The sequence below is a fragment of the Hylobates moloch genome, unplaced genomic scaffold (genome assembly GCF_009828535.3).
Source record: "Hylobates moloch isolate HMO894 unplaced genomic scaffold, HMol_V3 SCAFFOLD_20, whole genome shotgun sequence".
NCBI classification, from domain to species: domain Eukaryota; kingdom Metazoa; phylum Chordata; class Mammalia; order Primates; family Hylobatidae; genus Hylobates; species Hylobates moloch.
In genome coordinates this window covers 9,950,291-9,970,461 of record NW_026652295.1, presented here as the reverse complement: position 1 = coordinate 9,970,461, position 20,171 = coordinate 9,950,291, and the positions used below count along the sequence as shown (strand labels likewise).

The 20,171-nt window shown below is 43.0% G+C and overlaps 1 protein-coding gene across 5 annotated transcripts in view; it reads right to left on the bottom strand.

Moving 5' to 3' along the window:
* Positions 1–20,171, bottom strand: part of GCNT2 (glucosaminyl (N-acetyl) transferase 2 (I blood group)) — a 112,548-nt gene that overhangs the window by 30,580 nt on the left and 61,797 nt on the right. The window contains exon 1 of one of the 5 annotated variants that reach the window (XM_032140839.2): positions 12,225–13,379. The exons of the other annotated variants lie outside the window; for them this stretch is intronic. Within the exon in view, the coding sequence (XP_031996730.1) occupies positions 12,225–13,149 (925 nt within the window). The 5' untranslated portion in view covers positions 13,150–13,379. Of the gene's footprint in view, positions 1–12,224; positions 13,380–20,171 lie in introns of those variants that run through there. 5 annotated transcript variants of the gene reach the window in all.

Sequence of the window (20,171 nt, the reverse complement as noted above, 5' to 3'; positions counted from 1 at the left end):
TACAACAGTTATTTACACTTACTAGGCACCATGCGCCATTCCAGGCACTTGATACGTATTCATACATTTCATTTCCACAGTGGTAGGTAATGTTAGTATCTCCATTTTACATATACAGAAACTGAGAATCAGAGAGAGAACAGAATTAGCCTCACGTCACACACACACTAGGAATCTGCAAAGCTGGATTGGAAGCCAAATGGTCTGGCTCCAGGGGGCCCCTTCCCTCCCCAACACTGAATACACTACACTAGCCTCGTCCAGCTCAGCGTCCCTGGGCACATCAAGAAAACACTCTTGGAAACAAGGGGAAATGTGCTACATTAAGAACAATCAGAGAGGTGAAGATACTGTGTAAGTACTTGGTACTCAGTTTCCTCCTTTGGTCAGAATTTTACAGCACAAAAATCACCCCCACGCACTGCCTACGGTGGCTGTCCTGAGTTCTAAATTGTGGCAGTAGTGGTGGTTGGCATCCAGATGTGGACACGGTGACCGTGACAAAGAGAGAAATTCAATGCCCAGAGGCCATTTTTTCATTAATCCTACCGTCCACGGTGTAATAGAAATAGGAATGTCATGACATTAATACACTGTAGAGAGGGAGAAGGGGGAGAGATGGAGGTGATAACTGAATTAACAGTGGCTGAGAGAGGAGATATACCCCCATGGCCTATAAGTCTCACAACAATCTCATGAAATTGGTATTGTCCTCAATTTACAGATGAGTCACCGGAAGCCCATGTTAAGATAGGTTAATTGCTCAAGATCTGACAGCAGGTAAAGAAAACCTAAGTCTGCCTGCCTCAAATACTTCTGCTTTTTTCACTGCATGCTCCAGAGTTAAAGCAAAATAATACTGGAATTTCTTCGGAGATGACCTAGCCCAATTTCTTCATTTTACAGGTGAGGAAACTGAGGCCCAGAGAAGTTAAGTGACATGCCCAAGGCCAAACAGTTATTTACAGACAAAGGTTAGAATTCAGAACAGAATTGTGTAGTGTGGGTATCTAAGTCACTAGCCTCTCTTACACAGTACTTGAAAGCACTTTTTAAAAAAAAGAAAATTAAACATTCACGCATGGCTCATAATCCTTACTTTCCATTTACTTAGTATTCCACTGTTTTTAACTGTGCAGTGTGAAGTGTTTAAAAAGTCAAAGTTCATGAGCTACTGTTCCAATCCTTAGTGTCTTCTGGGGTCATCAACACTCACATCCTAGCTGGGCGTGGTGGCTCACACCTATAATCCCAGCACTTTGGGAGGCCAAGGTGAGAGGATCGCTTGAGCCCAGGAGTTCAAGACCAGCCTGGGCAACAGAGTGAGACCCCATCTCTAATAAAAAAAGCAAAACAACAACAACAACAAAAACCCTCATAGCCTTGGAGCCACCCAGAGATTCTTCTGGCCCTTTTACAAATACCTTTGAAAAGAAATGTTAGCAAGTCGTAGCCACTGCTATAAGACTGTCTCCAGACCAATTCCAGATATATTTTATGGAGTGGAAGTTGAATTAAGACAATTCCTGCCCGGGTGTGGTGGCTAACACCTATAATCCCAGCACTTTGGGAGGCTGAGGCAAGCAGATTGCTTGAGCTCGGGAATTTGAGACCAGCCTGGGCAACATGGCAAAACCGTCTCTATTAAAAATACAAAAAATTAGCCAGGCATGGTAGGGCACACCTGTAATCCCAGCTACTCGGAAGGCTGAGTGAAGCAACGAGAATTGCTTGAGCCCAGGAGGCAGAGGTTGCAGTGAGCCGAGATCATGCCACTGCACTCCAGTCTGGGTGATAGAGTAAAACCGAGTCTCAAAAAAAAAAAAAAAAAAAAAGGCAATTTCTATTTTCTAATAAATTCTTGAGCACCTTGAAAACTTTCTTTAATGTCCTAAAACCAAAATTAACTGAGGCTCAGTTTGGTTAAATAACTTGTTCAATGACTGACAAGCTGTTAAGTAGTGAGGCCTAGGATTCAAAAGATCTGTCCTATTCCAAAGTTTGTATTCTTTCATCCACATCATGCTGCGAGATCAAAGACCTCATGCAAAGTAATGAGGCTTAATAACTTAATAACTGAGGCATCTCAAATTAAATTACAGATGTGAAAAATTACCAACAACGAATCTCATAGAGAAGCCTCTGTGAGAATACACAGTAATGGAAAATACATTCAGATTTGGCTGAAGGCAAAATATCATCGTGTCAATTCTATATTCAAACATACTTTGGACTCATTGTCTTTTTTTTTTTTAATAGAGGAAACAGAATATTCAGTCTGGAGAAGAGATGAAAACAAGGGAACTTTAATGGTTAGAGGGATACACAGGAAACAGTGTACCCCACTAACCATACAGTGGGATACCAGCGTACCCCACTAACCGATTTACTACTCTTAGTACCATACTCCTTCCCATTTTTCCTCCAGAAAAAGGGAGGCCAAGAGAATGGAATTTTTTTTTTTTTTTTTGAGATGGAGTCTCACTCTGTTGCCCAGGCTGGAGTGCAGTGGCACAATCTCAGCTCACTGCAACCTCCGCCTCCTGGGTTCAAGTGATTCTCCTGCCTCAGCCTCCTGAGTGACTGTGATTACAGGCATGCACCACCACGCCCGGCTACTTTTTGTATTTTAGCAGAGACAGGGTTTCACCATGTTGGCCAGGCTGGTCTCGAATGCCTGACCTCGTGATCCACCCGCCTAGGCCTCCCAAAGTGCTGGGATTACAGGTGTGAGTCACTGCACCCAGCTGAATGGAAATCTTAACAAACCGCATTCTGCCTCCTACTTTGAATGCCTAAAGAGCTTGTGCTTGTAGATTCAGCTTTGTTGCTGAAAAACAAAGAAAAAGAAAACTCAGTCCGGTTCATGTAGTATATCCTAAAAGTTGAAGTTGGATGAAAATATTTTTACTTTTCAGTGAACTGTTATGGGATGTGGAGAAAGCCTTAGTCTGGAATATCAGAATTTTGCATTTTCTTTGAAAAGAGGAAGCTACTCATTTATGAGAATTATAGCGTCGACTCAAAGATTTGTCATACATTTTAGGTTTTTTTGCTTTGAGTTTGCATAACAAGTTGATGATTGTTGAAACTGGCTGATGGGCACATGAGGATTACAGTATTCTCTGCCGTGTTGTGTGTGTTTATAAGTTTTTCTATTAGAGTTTAAAAATTACTCCTGTGCAAAGAGGATGGGTAAAATTTGTTTTAACACTGAGGAGGTTGAACACTCAAAATGGGAAGATGTGGCCAAGCCAGTCAAAACCTATATAGAATAATTGTGAAAAGGCTCTCATTTTTTTCAGATCTTGGCTATGTTGATTTCCTTTCCCAATAAATTATATTATAACATCTTAAGTCCTTTCTGGAACATGGTACAGCTTAAGAAAAGAAAGCAACCCAACCAACCAGCTGGGCGCGGTAGCTCACGCCTGTAATCCCAGCACTTTGGGAGGCCGAGATGGGCAGATCATGAGGTCAGGAGATCGAGACCATCCTGGCCAACACAATGAAACCCCGTCTCTACTAAAAATACAAAAAATTAGCCAGGTGTGGTGGCGGGCGTCTGTAGTCCCAGCTACTTGGGAGGCTGAGGCAGGAGAATGGCATGAACCCGGAAGGTAGAGCTTGCAGTGAGCCGAGATCACACCACTGCACTCCAGCCTGGGGACAGAGCAAGACTCCGTCTCAAAAAAAAAAAAAAAAAAAAAAGAAAAAAAGAAAATAAAGCAACCCAATTCCTGCTCCTTTCCTGTGATATGATTGATTTCAAAAACAGATACTATTGACATCCTTCATGTTTTTAAGGAAACACTCTTCTAATGGATAATACACATTTCATTGTGTTATGTAAGGGGTAAGTGAAGCTTTTTGGTGGTCATAAAAAGTACATCAATAACACTGATGGAAATCAAAATGATCAAGAACAGATATCCCAGTCTGGGCAACATAGTAAAACCCCATCTCTACAAGAAATTAAAAATTAGCAGAGCATGGTGAGGCAGGCTTATAGTTCTAGCTACTGGGGAGGCTGAGGTGGGAAAATTGCTTGAGCTCGGGAAGTTGAGGCTACAGTGAGCCATGATCACACCACTGCACTGCAGCCTGGGGAACAGAGCAGGGACCTTGTCTCAAAAAAAGAACCGATATCCACCTGAACATGTCAATTTACTTAAAGTTTCACACATTTCCTCCTATCCATCTTTGGGTACATCTATATCTAGTTTTAGTTTTATATAGTTGGTGAGCCATGGCATGGACATCCTTCTATAGTGAGATTTAAATTGCTTTTATTCAACACCTTGAGGATCTCATTAGTATAGGAATACTAGACCACGTTTAGGTTTTTCTTAATAAATGTTCACATTAATAAGTGGATAAACACTTAACCTGTCATTTTACCCCATTTTTAAAATTTAATTCTCAAAACAGCCTTACTAAGTAGCCATCATTATTGTGACTACAAAATGAAGAGTTTTAGGTTCAGGGTACACAAGGTCATCAAACTAATGGAGATAAAGCTAAAATTCAATATTGGGTTTGTCTCACTCCAGAGCCCATAATATTTCCTTAATATGAGTACTTCCCAAACATCAGTCATTTGCATACACTTTCATGAAGTCTGCGATATGCAATCAACATCAACACCATAAAGCTTTTCCTTATATCAACTAGTTTTTATTTTTACTGGTGGTTGGAAGTGAACAGAATCGGCATTTGCTGCAAATCTATATATGTGCCAGTCTCTGTAAAAGATGGTTCGTGTCAGCAGTTCTCAAAGTGTGGCCTCCAGAGGAAAAGCCGCAGGATAACCCAGGAAACTTTTAGAAATGCAAATTCTGGGGACTGTTCCAGACCTGCTGAATCAGAAACTTCAGGGTAGGGCCCAGAAATCTGTGCTTTAACAGGACCTGAAGAAGATTCTGAGGCATGGTCAAGTCTAGGAACCCCTGTACTATATGCGTTAGCTTATTTAATACTCATAACTTCTCTGGGAACTAAGTACTATTTATTATCTCCATCATGACACGAGTAAACTAAGGCTCAGTGTAAACTAACACCAGTGTCACACAGTTGGCAAATATTGGGAGGACAGACTTACACTATGTCTGTCTCCAAAGTCGTTTACCCAATAGCATGTGGGCTCAAACAAAGAAGGATGGAAGGAGATGCTTTTGTATCGTGTAAAGAGAAATAGGGCAGAGATATGTATTTTCAAGAGATAATTTAGACGTCGATTATATATTGATCATTGTACTATGTACATTGATATATACGTATATATCAATTATATATACTTTGATATACCACTAGTATTTTATTGTTTTTAAAAGCCATCGAAATGCAATACTTCATTTAAAACAAAGACAACTGTCTAGGTGCCACGGCTCACACCTGTAATCTCAGCACTTGTGGGAGGCTGAGGAGAGAATCAATTGAGCCCTGGAGTTTGAGACCAGCCTGGGCAACATATCGAGATCCCATCTCTACACAAAATTTAAAAATGAGCCAGGTGTAGTGGTGCATACCTGTAGTCCTTGCTACTTGGCAGCCTGAGGCAGGAGGATTACTTGAGCCCAGAAGGCTGAGGCTGCAGTGAGCCAAATTAATGCCACTGCACTCCAGCCTAGGTGACAGAGGGAGACCCTGTCTCAAAACAAAACAAAGACAAAAACAACTCCTGCTTCTAGAAAAAACTGTCTTATACAATCAATAAGGAATGACAGGAGGATGAATGAGTTGGAGAAATGATCTTGCTGGTTCTAAAGCAGTAGAAAGGATGTTCATCCTTTCCACTAGAATTAAATTCATGTTCAGTTCAGCTTAGTAGATTTTTACCAATCATGATTGTACTCATACTTAATTCAATATTCACTTTATATATACTTTATACTAATATATACTTTAATCCAATTTGTCTTGTTTTATAAAATGTTGTTCTAGAGATTAGGAATTAAGAGCTAATTAAGGGTGGGCGTGGTGGCCCACGCCTGTAATCCCAACACTTTGGGACCCTGAGGTGGGTGGATCATGAGGTCAAGAAATCGAGACCACCCTGGCCAACATGGTGAAACCCCGTCTCTACTAAAAATACGAAAACATTAGCTGGGCACGGTGGCACACACCTGTAGTCCCAGCTACTCGGGAGGCTGAGGCAGAATTGCTTGAACCAGGGAGGCAGAGTTTGTGTGAGCTGAGACCACACCACTACACTCCAGCCTGGCGACAGAGTGAGACATCTCAAATAAATAAATAAATAAATAAAAATAAAAGAGCTAATTAAGAGTAGCGTTTCCCAATTATTTCCTCTTTAGGGGTGGCGAGCAGAAATGTTAGGGTACAGATTCTCCAATGAAGGAGATAATCCTTCCCAAATAGTACAGTGGAGCCAGTGGCTGGAAACATCACAAATGATTCTACAAAAGGCTATAGCGTCAGCATAATTTACTGTGTAAATACTTTACAACCTGCCTAAGGTTTCTCTACCAGGAGCTCAGCATCTTACGATGTAGACCCATCAATCTAGGTGCTCACAAGAGCTGGGATACATTGTAAATTAAAATCTTCCCCTGTGATCCTACCTGAATTACTGACCTGGAAAGAGCCTAGAGCCCTTTACTGAAGAGGTTAAATAAGCCAGACTGGCCCACATCACTAACACAGTATTTTGAAAATCATGTTCTCATTTATTGTGCATACTTAATATCATCTGGCTATCCAAAAATATTATTTTAAGAGTCTGTTCAATGGATACGAACCTATAGAAGTATCTGTTTTGTGGAATTTCTCCTTCAGCCAGAATTTATCTCCATATTGACAAGACAAATCCCAGTGTGGATTGTCCTCCAGCCCCCCAGATAGCGTTATTATAGACTCGAACGTCCTGGTGACGTTTGTTAAGACATGATTCTACCCCATCATTCAACGTTTGTAATTAATTCTCCGTCACGGGTCCAATCAACACGAGTGAATGCATCCTTTGTGGTCCTAGGAACTGAATTCAAAGTCTGGGCTGATGTAGAGGGAACACAGTGCATACTTTGAAAAAGACTGGGACTGATCCAGCCACACCCAGATGTAAGGTCCCAGTGACCTTCCTGCAGAGAACATACACCTTCTCAATAGCTCAGTGTTTACAGTTGTTGAGAGCTGGAGAGATGTTTTGAGTTTCTTTCTATTGTTGTCTCTTCTTAGCCTCTCATATTCTTATAGTCTTGGTTTTTTTCCTAAGCCAGCAATTCAGGAGAAGTCTACATCAAATTAAGTGAGAAGAAGCCCGGTGCATGAATGTGAGTAGCCCGGTACTAGCAGGAGTGAGTGGTACTAGTAGGAGGAGGCAGTGGGTGGCAGGTGTGGAAGAAAGTCACACCAGGTGCAAGGAAGGCAGAAACTAAGTGGAGGCGTCTGCATACGCCGCCTGCTGCGACTTTCTCTTGGCATCAGAATCCGACTGCATCATGGGCCCAGGGTGGGAGCCAGATTTTCTAAGGAAACACTCTATCCCATTAACATTTTATCTGGAATAAAGTGGGGCTTGCTAATTCTTTCAGGACTCTCTCATATTTACTGATATCATTTGTTGGCCTGGCCATTGTGGACTTTTACCTACTGTTTCTCCAACCCCTACTACCAAAGATTATCCCCCACCCTAGGTACAGGGTACACTTTCATATGTTCTGCCCATCTTCTCAGAACTCTCCAGCACATTCCTGCCCCTCCCCAGGCCCTTCCACACCCATCTAGCACCCTGCATATCATCAGATCAGGCAGGTGCGTAGTGATGCATGCAGCGTAGGAGTAGTGGTGGAGAACACAAAGACAGATGTCACTTTTCTTACGCTTAAGGAGCTCAAATACTGAGGAGGTCTGGTAGAAGAGCTATTCAGTTAATAGGTGACTACAATTCAATGCTGACAGCAGTGGCATTAGGTCCAGGAGAACCCAGAGTTGAAACACAACGATCTGGGAGGGAGGTGATCAGACATGGCATCCAGAGGAAGTGACTTCCAAGGTGGGCCATAAAGGATGAAGAGTTAGAGTTAGACATAAAGGATGAAAAGTTAGACAGGAAGGGCATTAGACACGAAGGGCATTCTTTATGAGAGGATGTCATAAACAGCCATAAAAAAATAGGTCAAAATTAGGTTGGGCGCTGTGGCTCATGCCTGTAATCCTAGCACTTCGGGAGGCCGAGGCGGGCAGATCATGAGGTCAGGAGATCGAGACCATCCTGGCCGACATGGTGAAACCATGTCTCTACTAAAAATACAAAAATTAGCCGGACTTGCTGGTGGGCACCTGTAATCCCAGCTACTCGGGAGGCGGAGGCAGGAGAATCGCTTGAACCTGAGAGGCGGAGGTTGCAGTGAGCTGAGATCGCGCCACTGCACTTCAGCCTGGCGACAGAGCAAGACTCCGTCTCAAAAAAAACAAAAAAATAGGTGAAAATTGCAGAAGTGTGGGGCCAAGTAGTTGCTGGAAAAAAAGTATGAGGCATCAAATAAAAAGAAATAAGGGTGGACAGAGGCAGTGGGGGGCCAGGTCCTGGAAGTCACGCTACATGAAGAGCTTAAGCCTGGCCTTTTTTTTTTTTTTTTTGAGACAGAGTCTCACTCTGTCACCCAGGCTGGAGTGCAGTGGTGCAATCATGCTCACTGCAGCCTTGACTTTTCAGTCTTAAGCAATCCTCCTTCCTCAGCCTCCTGAGTAGCTGGGACTACAGGCATGCACCACTATACCCAGCTAATTTTTAAATTTTTTGTAGAGACAGGGATCTCACTATGTTGCCCAGGCTGGACTCAAACTCCTGACCTCAAGCAATCCTCCTGCCTTGGCCTCCCAAAGTATTGGAATTATGGGTGTGAGCCACCTTGCCCGGCCAAGCCTTAAGGGTCCCTTAGGATCAGGAGAAGCCATTATAAAGCCTGGAGCAAGGGAATAGTAGGTGTTCTATCAGCAAGAGTTCTGCACTTCATCGCGGTTGGATGCTGTGGGGCAAAGGTCCCTGGTAACTTTGGTCCAGAAAGTTCCTTGTACCTAGCTTTAAAAATGCTTCAAAGTAATGAAAAAAGAGCTTCTTAAATGTCTGCATATGATGTATTTAAATAAAAGACACATTTTGCTGTATTTTGTTTCTCACAGACAATATGGCACCTAAAATAAGGACCATTTTTCCTTTTCTGAGTATATCTGTAGTGAACTTAAAGTCCATATGTAATGTTCTCCACATGTTTAATCAGTTTTATTACCTATAAACATAATAAAGTACCTCTGGAAAGATGCACAAGGAAGTATTAACATTAACATGTACAAGGAAGTAGCTGATGGAGTGAAAACTTTAAAAATTTGGGACCTTTAAAATATATTTCCTACTGTTTTTAAAAAGCTAACTTAATTTTTTCTTTTTTTTAATTTTTAATTTTTTTTTTTGAGATGGAGTTTCACTCTGTCACCCAGGCTGGAGTGCAATGGTGCGATCTTGGCTCACTGCAATCCCTGCCTCTCGGGTTCAAGCGATTCTCCTGCCTCAGCCTTCGGAGAAGCTGGGATTGTACAGGCAGCTGCCACCACGCCCGGATAATTTTTGTATTTTTAGCAGAGATGGGGTTTCATCATGTTGGCCAGCCTGGTCTCAAACTCCTGACCTCAGGTGATCCACCCGCCTCAGCCTCCCAAAGTGCTGGGATTACAGGCATGAGCCATCACTTCCGGCCAAAAAATATATTTTTTTAAATAATGACAGATATTCAGGAAAATTTTTTGCAAGTGGTTGAGGTGAGGGAAAATTAGTCCAATACACTCTTATGAAACAGTCACCAAAACTTAATTCTCAACCATTCAGATCTGCCTGGTTGCTTCTTACCCCCCAGCTTCTCTGAGAACATCAACCAAGGGCCACTTCCCATTGCCACTGGCCCAGACCAAAGCCGGCTCCAGATGGACCCTGGACACAGCACAGAAGCCTGTGAGGGATGGTGGATCCCTTCCAGAAAGGACACCTGGTGACTCTCTCTCATGAGCACAGTGACCCTGACAAGCCTCACATAGTTGCTGTCTACACAGACACGCACACACCCACACCACACAACCACACCACACACACACTACAAACACACACCACACTACAAACACACGACACACTACACACACACTACAAACACACGCACCACACTACAAACACACCACACACTACACACCACACACTACAAACACACACACCACACTACAAACACACCACACACTACACACCACATACTACAAACACACACACCCCACACACCACACACACCCCACACACGTACACATACACACCACAAACACACCGGACACATACACTGCAAACACACACCACACACATACACACACCCACAACAAACACACCACACATACAAACACCACACACACACCACAAACACACAAGATTTTGGACACATATCCCTGCTAACCTCATCTCCAGCTCTAAGTGATCAGGTGAAACTTCTTTCCACAGCCCTCCTCATTTTTTCCGAACACCCTCAATCCTTTCCCTTTTTTGGGATTCTGCAGGAAATTTGCTTTAGATATACAGGAAAAAAGAAATGCTCATTCCTCCTTTTCCTAGTGCAAGAGAAACGGCTCACACTTCAGGCCACACAAACGAAGGGTCAGATTCCAGCTTTGCCTATGAAGAGCTATGTGAATAACATGAACATACTATTGCTTCAGTCTCTCTAAGCCTCATGTTTTTCATCTGTACGTGAGGCTAACACGATGACTTCCTATCATTAAAAAGGAATGATGTGGGCTATCACCAACTATACCAACAAAAATAAGATTAAATGCCATGCATGCAGTATTTACATGTGTTTAAAATAGGTGATTGTAAAGAAAGGGTTAACGCTCTCACCACTGTGATAAATGTGGGTTCACTGCCCCTCCTACAAGTCTTTGTGACCTGACAGTTTAGCGTCTCTGAAAATAAACTGCTCATGAGACAGCATAATTCTCTCGTCTCCAGCCACCTTGCCCATCCTCTCTCTGTCCCTCTCTAAGTAGATGTTTGTGACCACCACTCTAGTTTAGCTCTTAGGAATGCCGTGTTATTGGGGACCTTTCTGCATTGAGTCTACTTTCAGGCATGAGGTGGCTTCAAACAGCACTCAAAAGTATGCCAATGATAATGACACTAGACATAAGAGCTGGGAGTTATTTCAAGAATGGCAGGCAGGTGTGTGTGTATGTGTGGTGTGGTTGTGTAATGTGTGTGTGCAGACAGCAAGTATGTGAGGCTTGTCAGGGTCACTGTGCTCATGAGAGTCACCAGTCACCCACAACCACGCTGGGTCACTGTTGAAAACAAGCACATGGGGACACACGGGAAAGACGTAACGCAGGTCACAGACCACCTATGGGAAACAGAGTTTGGAAAGAAACCCAGTCCTGAATCAAAGGGAGCTTGGTGCTATCTTCTGCCTCAGCTGCCTGGCATACCTTGGACGCTTTCCCAAATTATCATAAACAACCAAAGACTGCGCAGTATGTAAAAACAAGAAGCTGCAAATTGGAATGTCCAATAAAAATGTATGACTTGAAAATTGAGAATTCTCTCTGGATCATCTGTAGCTAGATTCTCTCTCTGTATGTTCCAACTCTTTGTTACCCAATCCTCCAGGCTAAAATATCAGGTTAGATTTGTAGAAATGAGAAGAGCTGAGACCTGGCTACTTGTTCAGATCTTAAACCAGAGATATTTCAGCCAGAATGATGATTTGTGAACATCCGAAGCAGCGTCCAAGATTCTAAAACCAGTAAGTACCCCTGTAACACCTCCATGAACTTTGAGCGATGGGACTGCATCAATGAAAACGATGTCTAACATCCATCCGAGAGAAACATCACCTATTTCAACTCCTAAATTCTAGAATGCTTATTTTAAAAGTCAATTTTGTTATGTTACAGCTGTGTTTATCAAGGACTATGAAAAGTATCAATTCAAACAACAGTTAAAATTCGGCAACTACATAATCAAAGTTAGTTTTGCTGGGGTGACTGCAGCCAGCATCTTAGATCACTGTATCACACATATTGATAAACAGTCAACAATAAACTGTTGCTACAAGCAACCAAACTAATAGTTTTCTAAGTATTTAAATGTATTTCTTAATAATTTCAAATGAGTCAGTTCTCTAGGTGAGCAGAATGTTAGCAAACTCAATCTATCAATCAGAATGGAAATTAGTACCTACCTGAAACCCTATTGAGTGTCACCCAGAAATGCTCATCAGGACTGTAGGTATCTTTTGACCATTGTAGTAGATCGATGGCCCTTTTGTCATGTAGAACAAAGTTGACAAACTCTCTGGTAAGCGCCACATAGGCAGTGCCAAAGTAGATGGTCAGCTGATGTGGAGGTGAAGTTTTCAAAATATTAGTATTTTTCACAAAAGAACCCCCTTTATCTGTATGCTCTTGGTGGACATATTTAGTTCGCTTAATTGCATGGTCAGGAGGCAGCACCCCTGGGGTGATATTTTTCCCTTTAAATCCTTTCAGATGCTGAACTATTTCCCGGTTGGTTTTCAAGGGGAAATCTTGTCCACAGGTGTTGATGACGTACCTCCAGGGAACCTCAGAGGCGACAAGGTCTTTCAGACAGTTCAGGTCAGCCTGGAGCCTGGAAATGCCTGCATAAACCACAGACTCTGTCTTTGAAGCAATGAAAGCATTTTGGAAGCAACTCAGTAACTGCCTCACAGATTCCTTAAACTCGGCTGGGGCTTTCTCATCCACGTGAACACAGTAGACATTTTGGGGCATATAGATAGCCCTAAAGAGCCTTTCGAAGGTATCAAAGTCCTTATGGATGACCATGACATAGGCCAAAGGGAATGCAGCCTCTTCTTCCGACAGGGGACTTGTGATGTAGTGATTCTGGGTCAGATAATCCTTGCAAGGGACACTTCGCAAAGGTGATGGTAATATATTTTCCCACAAAAAGACTGGTGTTTTCTCTAGGGCGTGATTACAGGCAGTTTTCCTAAAATACCTTTCACTGGAACTGTTCAGCTTCTCGTAACTTTTTGGTGGGCTCAATTGGCTACTGTAAAATCTCACAAAAATGACCACACTGAGCAGAGTGAAAGCAAAACAGAAGTACCTCCAAAAGTTCATTATTTTCACTTCCCTGGGGAAGCAACCTCTTCTTTTCAGGGAATGAGAAATGATCGGTGTGAGAGGTTGAATTTACTTCTCTTGACAGTCTTGAATTTCAACAGCTTCTCCAGAAGGCTGCTTGCTTTCCTGAATCCTTTAATCCTCCTGTATCCTCTGCTTCGGTGTCTCGTCCATCCTTTTTGGACGTGCCTGGAGATGCGGTGTGTCCCTCTCGCACTTTGGTCTGCAGTTCCCCAGGGCTGCTGAATCCCTGCTGTTTGCAGAGGCTCAGCTAAGCCCAGCCCAGCCCAGCCTCCAGGAAGCCTCCTCATTTACATATGAAATGCAAATTACATTCTGGAATGCAATGACGGGTCCTTTTCACTGGAGCCGAGTTTCTCTTGCTTCATCCTCACCGCCTTCCCCTTACATCAGTCTATTCCGATTTGATCTCCCTTCTCACACTTTCTCCGAGCCTTCTAGAATCAGAGGCTCTATTTTTTCTGGCTAGCCCCACAACCTGCTGGCAGTCCTTTGGAGCCACAGCATTTAAGGATATCAGCTCCCCTGGTTTATTTCTCTTCCTGTTCTCTGCCACCTCTTTTCATTGTAGTGTTATCTCTACCTCTGGGCACATACAGACAACACAGATCATGAAAAATGAATGTGTGCCAGGCATGGTGGCACGCACTTGTAGTCTCAGCGACTCGGGAGGTTGAGGTGGGAGGATTGCTTGAGCCAAGGAGATCAAGGCTGCAGTGAGCTGTGATGGCAGCACTGCACTCCAGCCTGGGGGACAGTGAGACCCTGTCTCTTCAAAGCTTCTTTTAAAAAATACATTTGTAACATGTCTAAGTAGAAGATTCTCAGTGGCAGAAAAATATAACAAGGTGGATTAATTTAGATTCTAATGATGTGTCAGAATATAGTACACACACACACACTCACACTGACTATGGGAAGAGGGAACAATGAATTACACCCTTGGGGGCACAGGCATGACACGCGGGCAGAAGGATCCTAGGAGTGACATTTTACATGAAAGAGTCAGTGTTGATATCATATAATGAAGTAAATGTGGAGAAAAGAAAGAAAGATCAGATTGTTACTGTGTCTATGTAGAAAACGGAAGACATAAGAAACTCCATTTTGTTCTGCTTTGAGATGCTGTTAATCTGTAACTTTTGTCCCAACCTTGTGCTCACAAAAACATGTGCTGTACTGAATCAAGGTTTAATGGATCTAGGGCTGTGCAGGATGTGCCTTGGTAAAAATGTGTTTGCAGGCAGTATGCTTTGTAAAAGTCATCGCCATTCTCCATTCTCTATTAACCAGAGACACAATGCACTGCGAAAGGCCGCAGGAACCCCTGCCCAAGAAAGCCTGGGTATCATCCAGGTTTCCCCCCACTGAGACAGCCTGAGATATGGCCTCGTGGGAAGGAAAAGACCTTACAGCCCCCAAGCCCGACACCCATAAAGGTTCTGTGCTGAGGAGGATTAGGGAAAGAAGAAGGCCTCAATGCGGCTGAGATAAGAGGAAGGCATCTGACTCCCGCACGTCTCTGGGAATGGAATGACTCAATGTAAAACCGACCATACATTCTATTCTAAGAGAAAATCGCCTTATGGCTAGAGGCGAGACATCATGGCAGCAATACTACTCTTTACTGCACTGAGATGTTTATGTAAAGTTAAGCATAAATCTAGCCTACATGTACATTTAGGCACAGCACTTTTCCTTGAACTTATTTATGACACAGATTCCTTTACTCACATGTTTTTGCTGACCCTCTCCCCACCTTCATCCTATACAGCCCCACCACATTCCCCTCGCCAAGATAGGAAAAATAGTGATCAATAAACACTGAGAGAACTCAGAGACCAGCACCGGTGTAGGTCCTCACTTACTAAGCGCCGGTCTCCTGGGCCCAGTTTTCTTCCTCTATACTTTGTCGCTGTGTCTTATTTCTTTTCTCAGTCTCTTGTCTCCACCTTGCAAGAAATACCCACAGGAGTGGAGAGGCAGGCTCCCTTCATCAAACACACCTAAGTTTGCATGCTGGGGAGAAATGTGATAGTGTTCCCGGAGAGCAAAAGTGGGGTCCCATTTCACAAAGAGAGCTTCAGACAACTTGAGCTGTTGACACAGTATTATCTACAATACGTGGAGTGACTGCCTACTGCTCTTTAAAAGCCTGACAACCGCAGATCTGAGGTCATTTCAAAGAACTTAAAGGATTCTCATTCTCCTTCCCACCCAACCCTCTCTCCAACTTCCTTTTCTGAAGAAAGAACAAAACCACCAGGGCTGCTGCAAAATTCCTGGAAGTATCAGTCAGTGTAATTCAAGAGAACCAGGAAAAGCACAGGTCTGGTCGCATTACAGAGGGTTCTCAGAGTTCACCTGCTTACAGTGCTGCAAGCGATCTTGCAGCCAATGTGAAGTGCATTGGGGATTAATGCGGATGGTAAGGACACTTCCAAGGGAGAAATTAACTGGTCCAACTAAAAGATCAACTGTGGCAGCCACACGAGGCATGTTAAGAGTGGGCCCTGCTCCCATCTCGCTCCCGTAGTCACCTAGCAATCCTACCTGCCGGGGCTTGCACCAATTGGAACAGCTGCTCCTGTTGGGAAAACATTTGATTCACAATGCAGCCATTTCCCTGCCCCCTCTCTGTTCCACTCCACCCCTTAACTTCCTACAGTGAACTGTAGGAATGAATGGCAACAGTGCCATGGATGCGATGGATATTGATTTGGATATTAATTTGGTGAGCTGCTAGAGAGTTGGCGGGGATCTTTGAGATCACCCATCACAAACCCGTTATTTTTACAGATGAGCAAATTGGGGCCTTTAAAAATATTCTCCCCAACATCATTCAGCTGGATAGAAACCAGAGCCTTAATTCTACTGCTCCCTGGTCCAGGTGCTGAAGCCAGTCTGTTTGGCTAAATCCCAGCTGCTCACAGTGCCAGGGTAAAGTTACTTAACCTCTTTACACAACCAGGTCCTCCCACTGTGAAAAGATAAAGAACAGTGGCTCTTATTTCAAATGGTTGTCAAGAAGACTAAATGAGATACCTCTTGTTGAGGGTTTGGCAAGAATCCGGGCACCTGGTACATGTTCCATAAGCTACGATTGTTGTTGTTGTTTCTCTTTTGGAAAATATCCAACACTTCTGACCCTGCTAATGAACTGATATTTTGATTGCTGTTCTTAGTAATGGAAAAAAAAAAGCATTTACCTTAAGGCTTTCAAATGCTTTATTCCCGGAGGTTAAATTCCATTCTTTCTTTCCCTATCACTGCCTCTCTTTAGCCCGTGGGAAAAATATATATATATTTATATAAAATATATATTATATAATATATTTTATATAAATATATAAATGTTTTATATAGAAATATTTTATGTGCATACATATATGCATATATAATATATGCATTTATAAATAAATATTTTATATATGTACTTTAAGAGATACATTTTTGTATGCATATTTAAAATATATATTACATGTGTATTTTAAAATAATATTTTTAAATATATATACATATAATACATATGATATATACATATATACATATATGCACATAAACATATTTATATATACATATAAGTGTGTATATATATATTACCATTTTATTATATATATTCACACACACACTCTAGAAATGTGACTGTATGAAGGGAACAATCCAATAACCCATTTTGATGCCTTCATGTCTCTTCATTCTTACTAGAACCACACCCTTTTCTGTAAAATTTGTCCTTGGCAGGTCTTGTGGAGAACAGAAGGGGAAAGTTGGAGTCAGAAAAGGGAGGCAAAGGGCTTTTATTGCAGGTTCAGTCCGGTTTTTTCCCTTCTCTTTGCCTCAAGCCCTGATCCTACAATAAGGAGCTCTAATAAGTGCCAATGCAAAACAAACTCAAGAAATCTTTCAACATGATTTAGCCAAAGCAGACTGCAGATGGGAGTGGCAGTGTGATTTATAGTCCAAAACAGCAGTATCCAAAAATAAATAAATGAGGTCGGGCGCAGTGGCTCATGCCGGTAATCCCAGCACTTTGGGAGGCCAAGGCAGGCAGATCACCTGAGGTTGGGAGTTCGAGATCAGCCTGACCATCATGGAGAAACCCTGTCTCTACTAAAAATACAAAATTAGCCAGGTGGGGTGGTGCATGCCTGTAATCCCAACTACTAGGGAGGATAAGGCAGGAGAATCGCTTGAACCTAGGAGGCAGAGATTGCGGTGAGCCCAGATCATGCCATCGTACGCCAGCCTGGGCAACAAGAGCAAAACTCCGTCTCGAAAAATAAAAAATAAATAAATACATAAAGAAAACAAAACCCCAAAACCATGTACATCATTTGTCCTGACTTATCTACAGTGGTTTAGATGAACAGACTGAGACTAGCATGTGATGCCTTCTGAGTGGCTGGCCCTAGCAGTAGGTTTGTTTTGTTTGGTATCTTTGAATATACCAAATGATATATTGAACAGGCATTTCCTTCCAGTAAATAATTCGGCAGGCTAAGCTATTAACTTCCAACCAGGGCATTATTTCTGCTCTGCCCACTCTAGTTGGCTCAACAGACTTAAAATTGTTTTTTTTTTGGTTTTTTTTTTTTTTTTTTAGACGGAGTCTCGCTCTCTTTGCCCCGGCCGGAGGTGCAGTGGCGCAATCTCGGCTCACTGCAAGCTCCGCCTCCCGGGTTCACGCCATTCTCCTGCCTCAGCCTCTCCGAGTAGCTGGGACTACAGGCGCCCGCCACTATGCCCGGCTAATTTTTTTTTGTATTTTTAGTAGAGACGGGGTTTCACCGTGGTCTCGATCTCCTGACCTCGTGATCCGCCGGCCTTGGCCTCCCAAAGTGCTGGGATTACAAGCGTGAGCCACCGCGCCCGGCCCTGAAAATTGTTAAGTGGTCATTCTGTATCAGTCTCTCTGCCCCAGGATAACTTTTACGGTCACAAACAAGACAGCACAAGGACTATAGCTAACAACACATCATCATCTCAACTCAACATGAAAACCAAGGGCTGGGCTGCCTGGGGGGCCCTCTGAGCAGTGCTGGGATTTCTCTTCCCTCACAGTAAGTTAGTTCTCACTAACCTTCCACGAGCTCTGCTTCCACTGCAGGTGAGTTTACAAAGGCTGAGGAGGATGCCGGTCAGGGGAGGGGCAGGACTGGAACCCGAGTCTGACCTACTCTCAAATCCTTGCTATTCTTCATCACCCCCTGCAGAATGAGTGGCTATTGAATCAAGGCAGTGCTTTTTTTTTTTTTTTAAGGCAATGCTTTTTGATGAGTTCTCTCATCTCCACCAAGACCACTCCATCTTCATCTGTGTCTAAGGCTTTAGTTGTGCCCGGCTGGCAACCTCAAACTCTTTGGCCACAAGCGAGATGCAGGAAGTAAGCAAAAACAGATCTCCAAGCAACCACAATAATCATCACACACTGTAGGACAGATTCTTAAATGCCTACAGGCAGGTAAGGCACAGTGCGGGAAGCTGGTGAAGGGTCAGACGAGCAGGGCCGGGGAGTTCACAGAGGGCAGCAGACATTGAGGAGGATTGGGTGGGGGCTACCGGGAACGAGAGAGCCTGCATCCCTCCCCACCCCCCCCGACCCCTGGCAATTAATGCCACACGGGATCATGAGCCCAGGGCTGCCAGCTCTTCCAGTGTTTTCAGAGAAGTGAGAAACCTGAATTTTATCAGAAAAACTCTCAAACTTATCCCTAAGGACTGCATTTGGCCCTCAAGATGCCAGTTTTGTCTTCTTTGGTTTAAGCATCAAAGCTTACATCCTTTAAATCCCTCTGAGGCTTAGCCTATTAACTCTTAGTTTAGACACGATCATAACAAATGTTCTTATATCTAAGCAGATGCAAAGTCACAAATTAGAATAGGGAAACAAAACTGGCAGGCTCAGGTCCCCTGCTGACAGCAGTAGGTGAAGTAAGTTCAACTACAAACACAGAGCTGTGTGAGATCATTTGGTGTAAGGATAACAGCATTTATACAGCTCAATGCCCATTTTATTACTTGTTTTTGTTTGTTTGTTTGTTTGTTTTTTGAGATGGAGTCTCGCTCTGTGGCCCAGGCTGGAGTGCAGTGGCACGATCTCAGCTCACTGCAACCTCCGCCTCCTGGGTTCAAGCGATTCTCTTGCCTCAACCTCCCCAGTAGCTGGGATTACAGGTGCCAGCCACCACAGCCAGCTGATTTTTGTATTTTTAGTAGAGATGGGATTTCACTCTGTAGGCCAGGCTGGTCTCAAACTCCTGACCTCAAGTGATCCGCCTGCCTCAGCCTCACAAAGTGCTGGGATTACAGGCATGAGCTACCGCACCCCGCCCCATTTTATTACTTTACTAGATCAATATCTCTAGTACTTACAGAGATCAAACAAGTTAATGTCTACGACGGACTTGAAAACTGTGAAGAAAATAGGCCAACCTAGCTTTCTTTGAATGTAAGCAGAATACAAACATTTAGTGAAACAAATAGAAATGGATTAATAGACATGTTATACATGTATTCTGCACATTCTATTTAAAAATAAATTTCTGAAATATATTTATTTAATATAGTGGGTTTTTTCACTGGGGCATTGTTTTTAATAGCACAGAATGCAGAAATAATAGATTGGGACAACAGTTTTATAAGACTAGAGGTTAATATTCCTCTTGTGAAGAGGTAGCCTATAAATTAATAAGAAAAGGTAAATAACCAAAGAGAAAAGCAGGCAGAGTACATGACAATCACAAAGCAGAAAAAACTAATGGCCAATGACATATAGAAACACACCCTTTTCACACTAGAGATCAGAGAAATTCATATTAAAACAAAATTATGCAATGCAGTGAATTCCTATAGTTTGATGTTGCCTCAGCATCCATTCTGAAGATAAGCTGGACTTTCTCATACCAGAAGCAGGGTTTAGTCAACCCTTACTTAACAGTTTCCAGTTCTCCGCCTCCTCCCAGTTCCTCAATGTGGTTAATCCAGATATCTGCCTT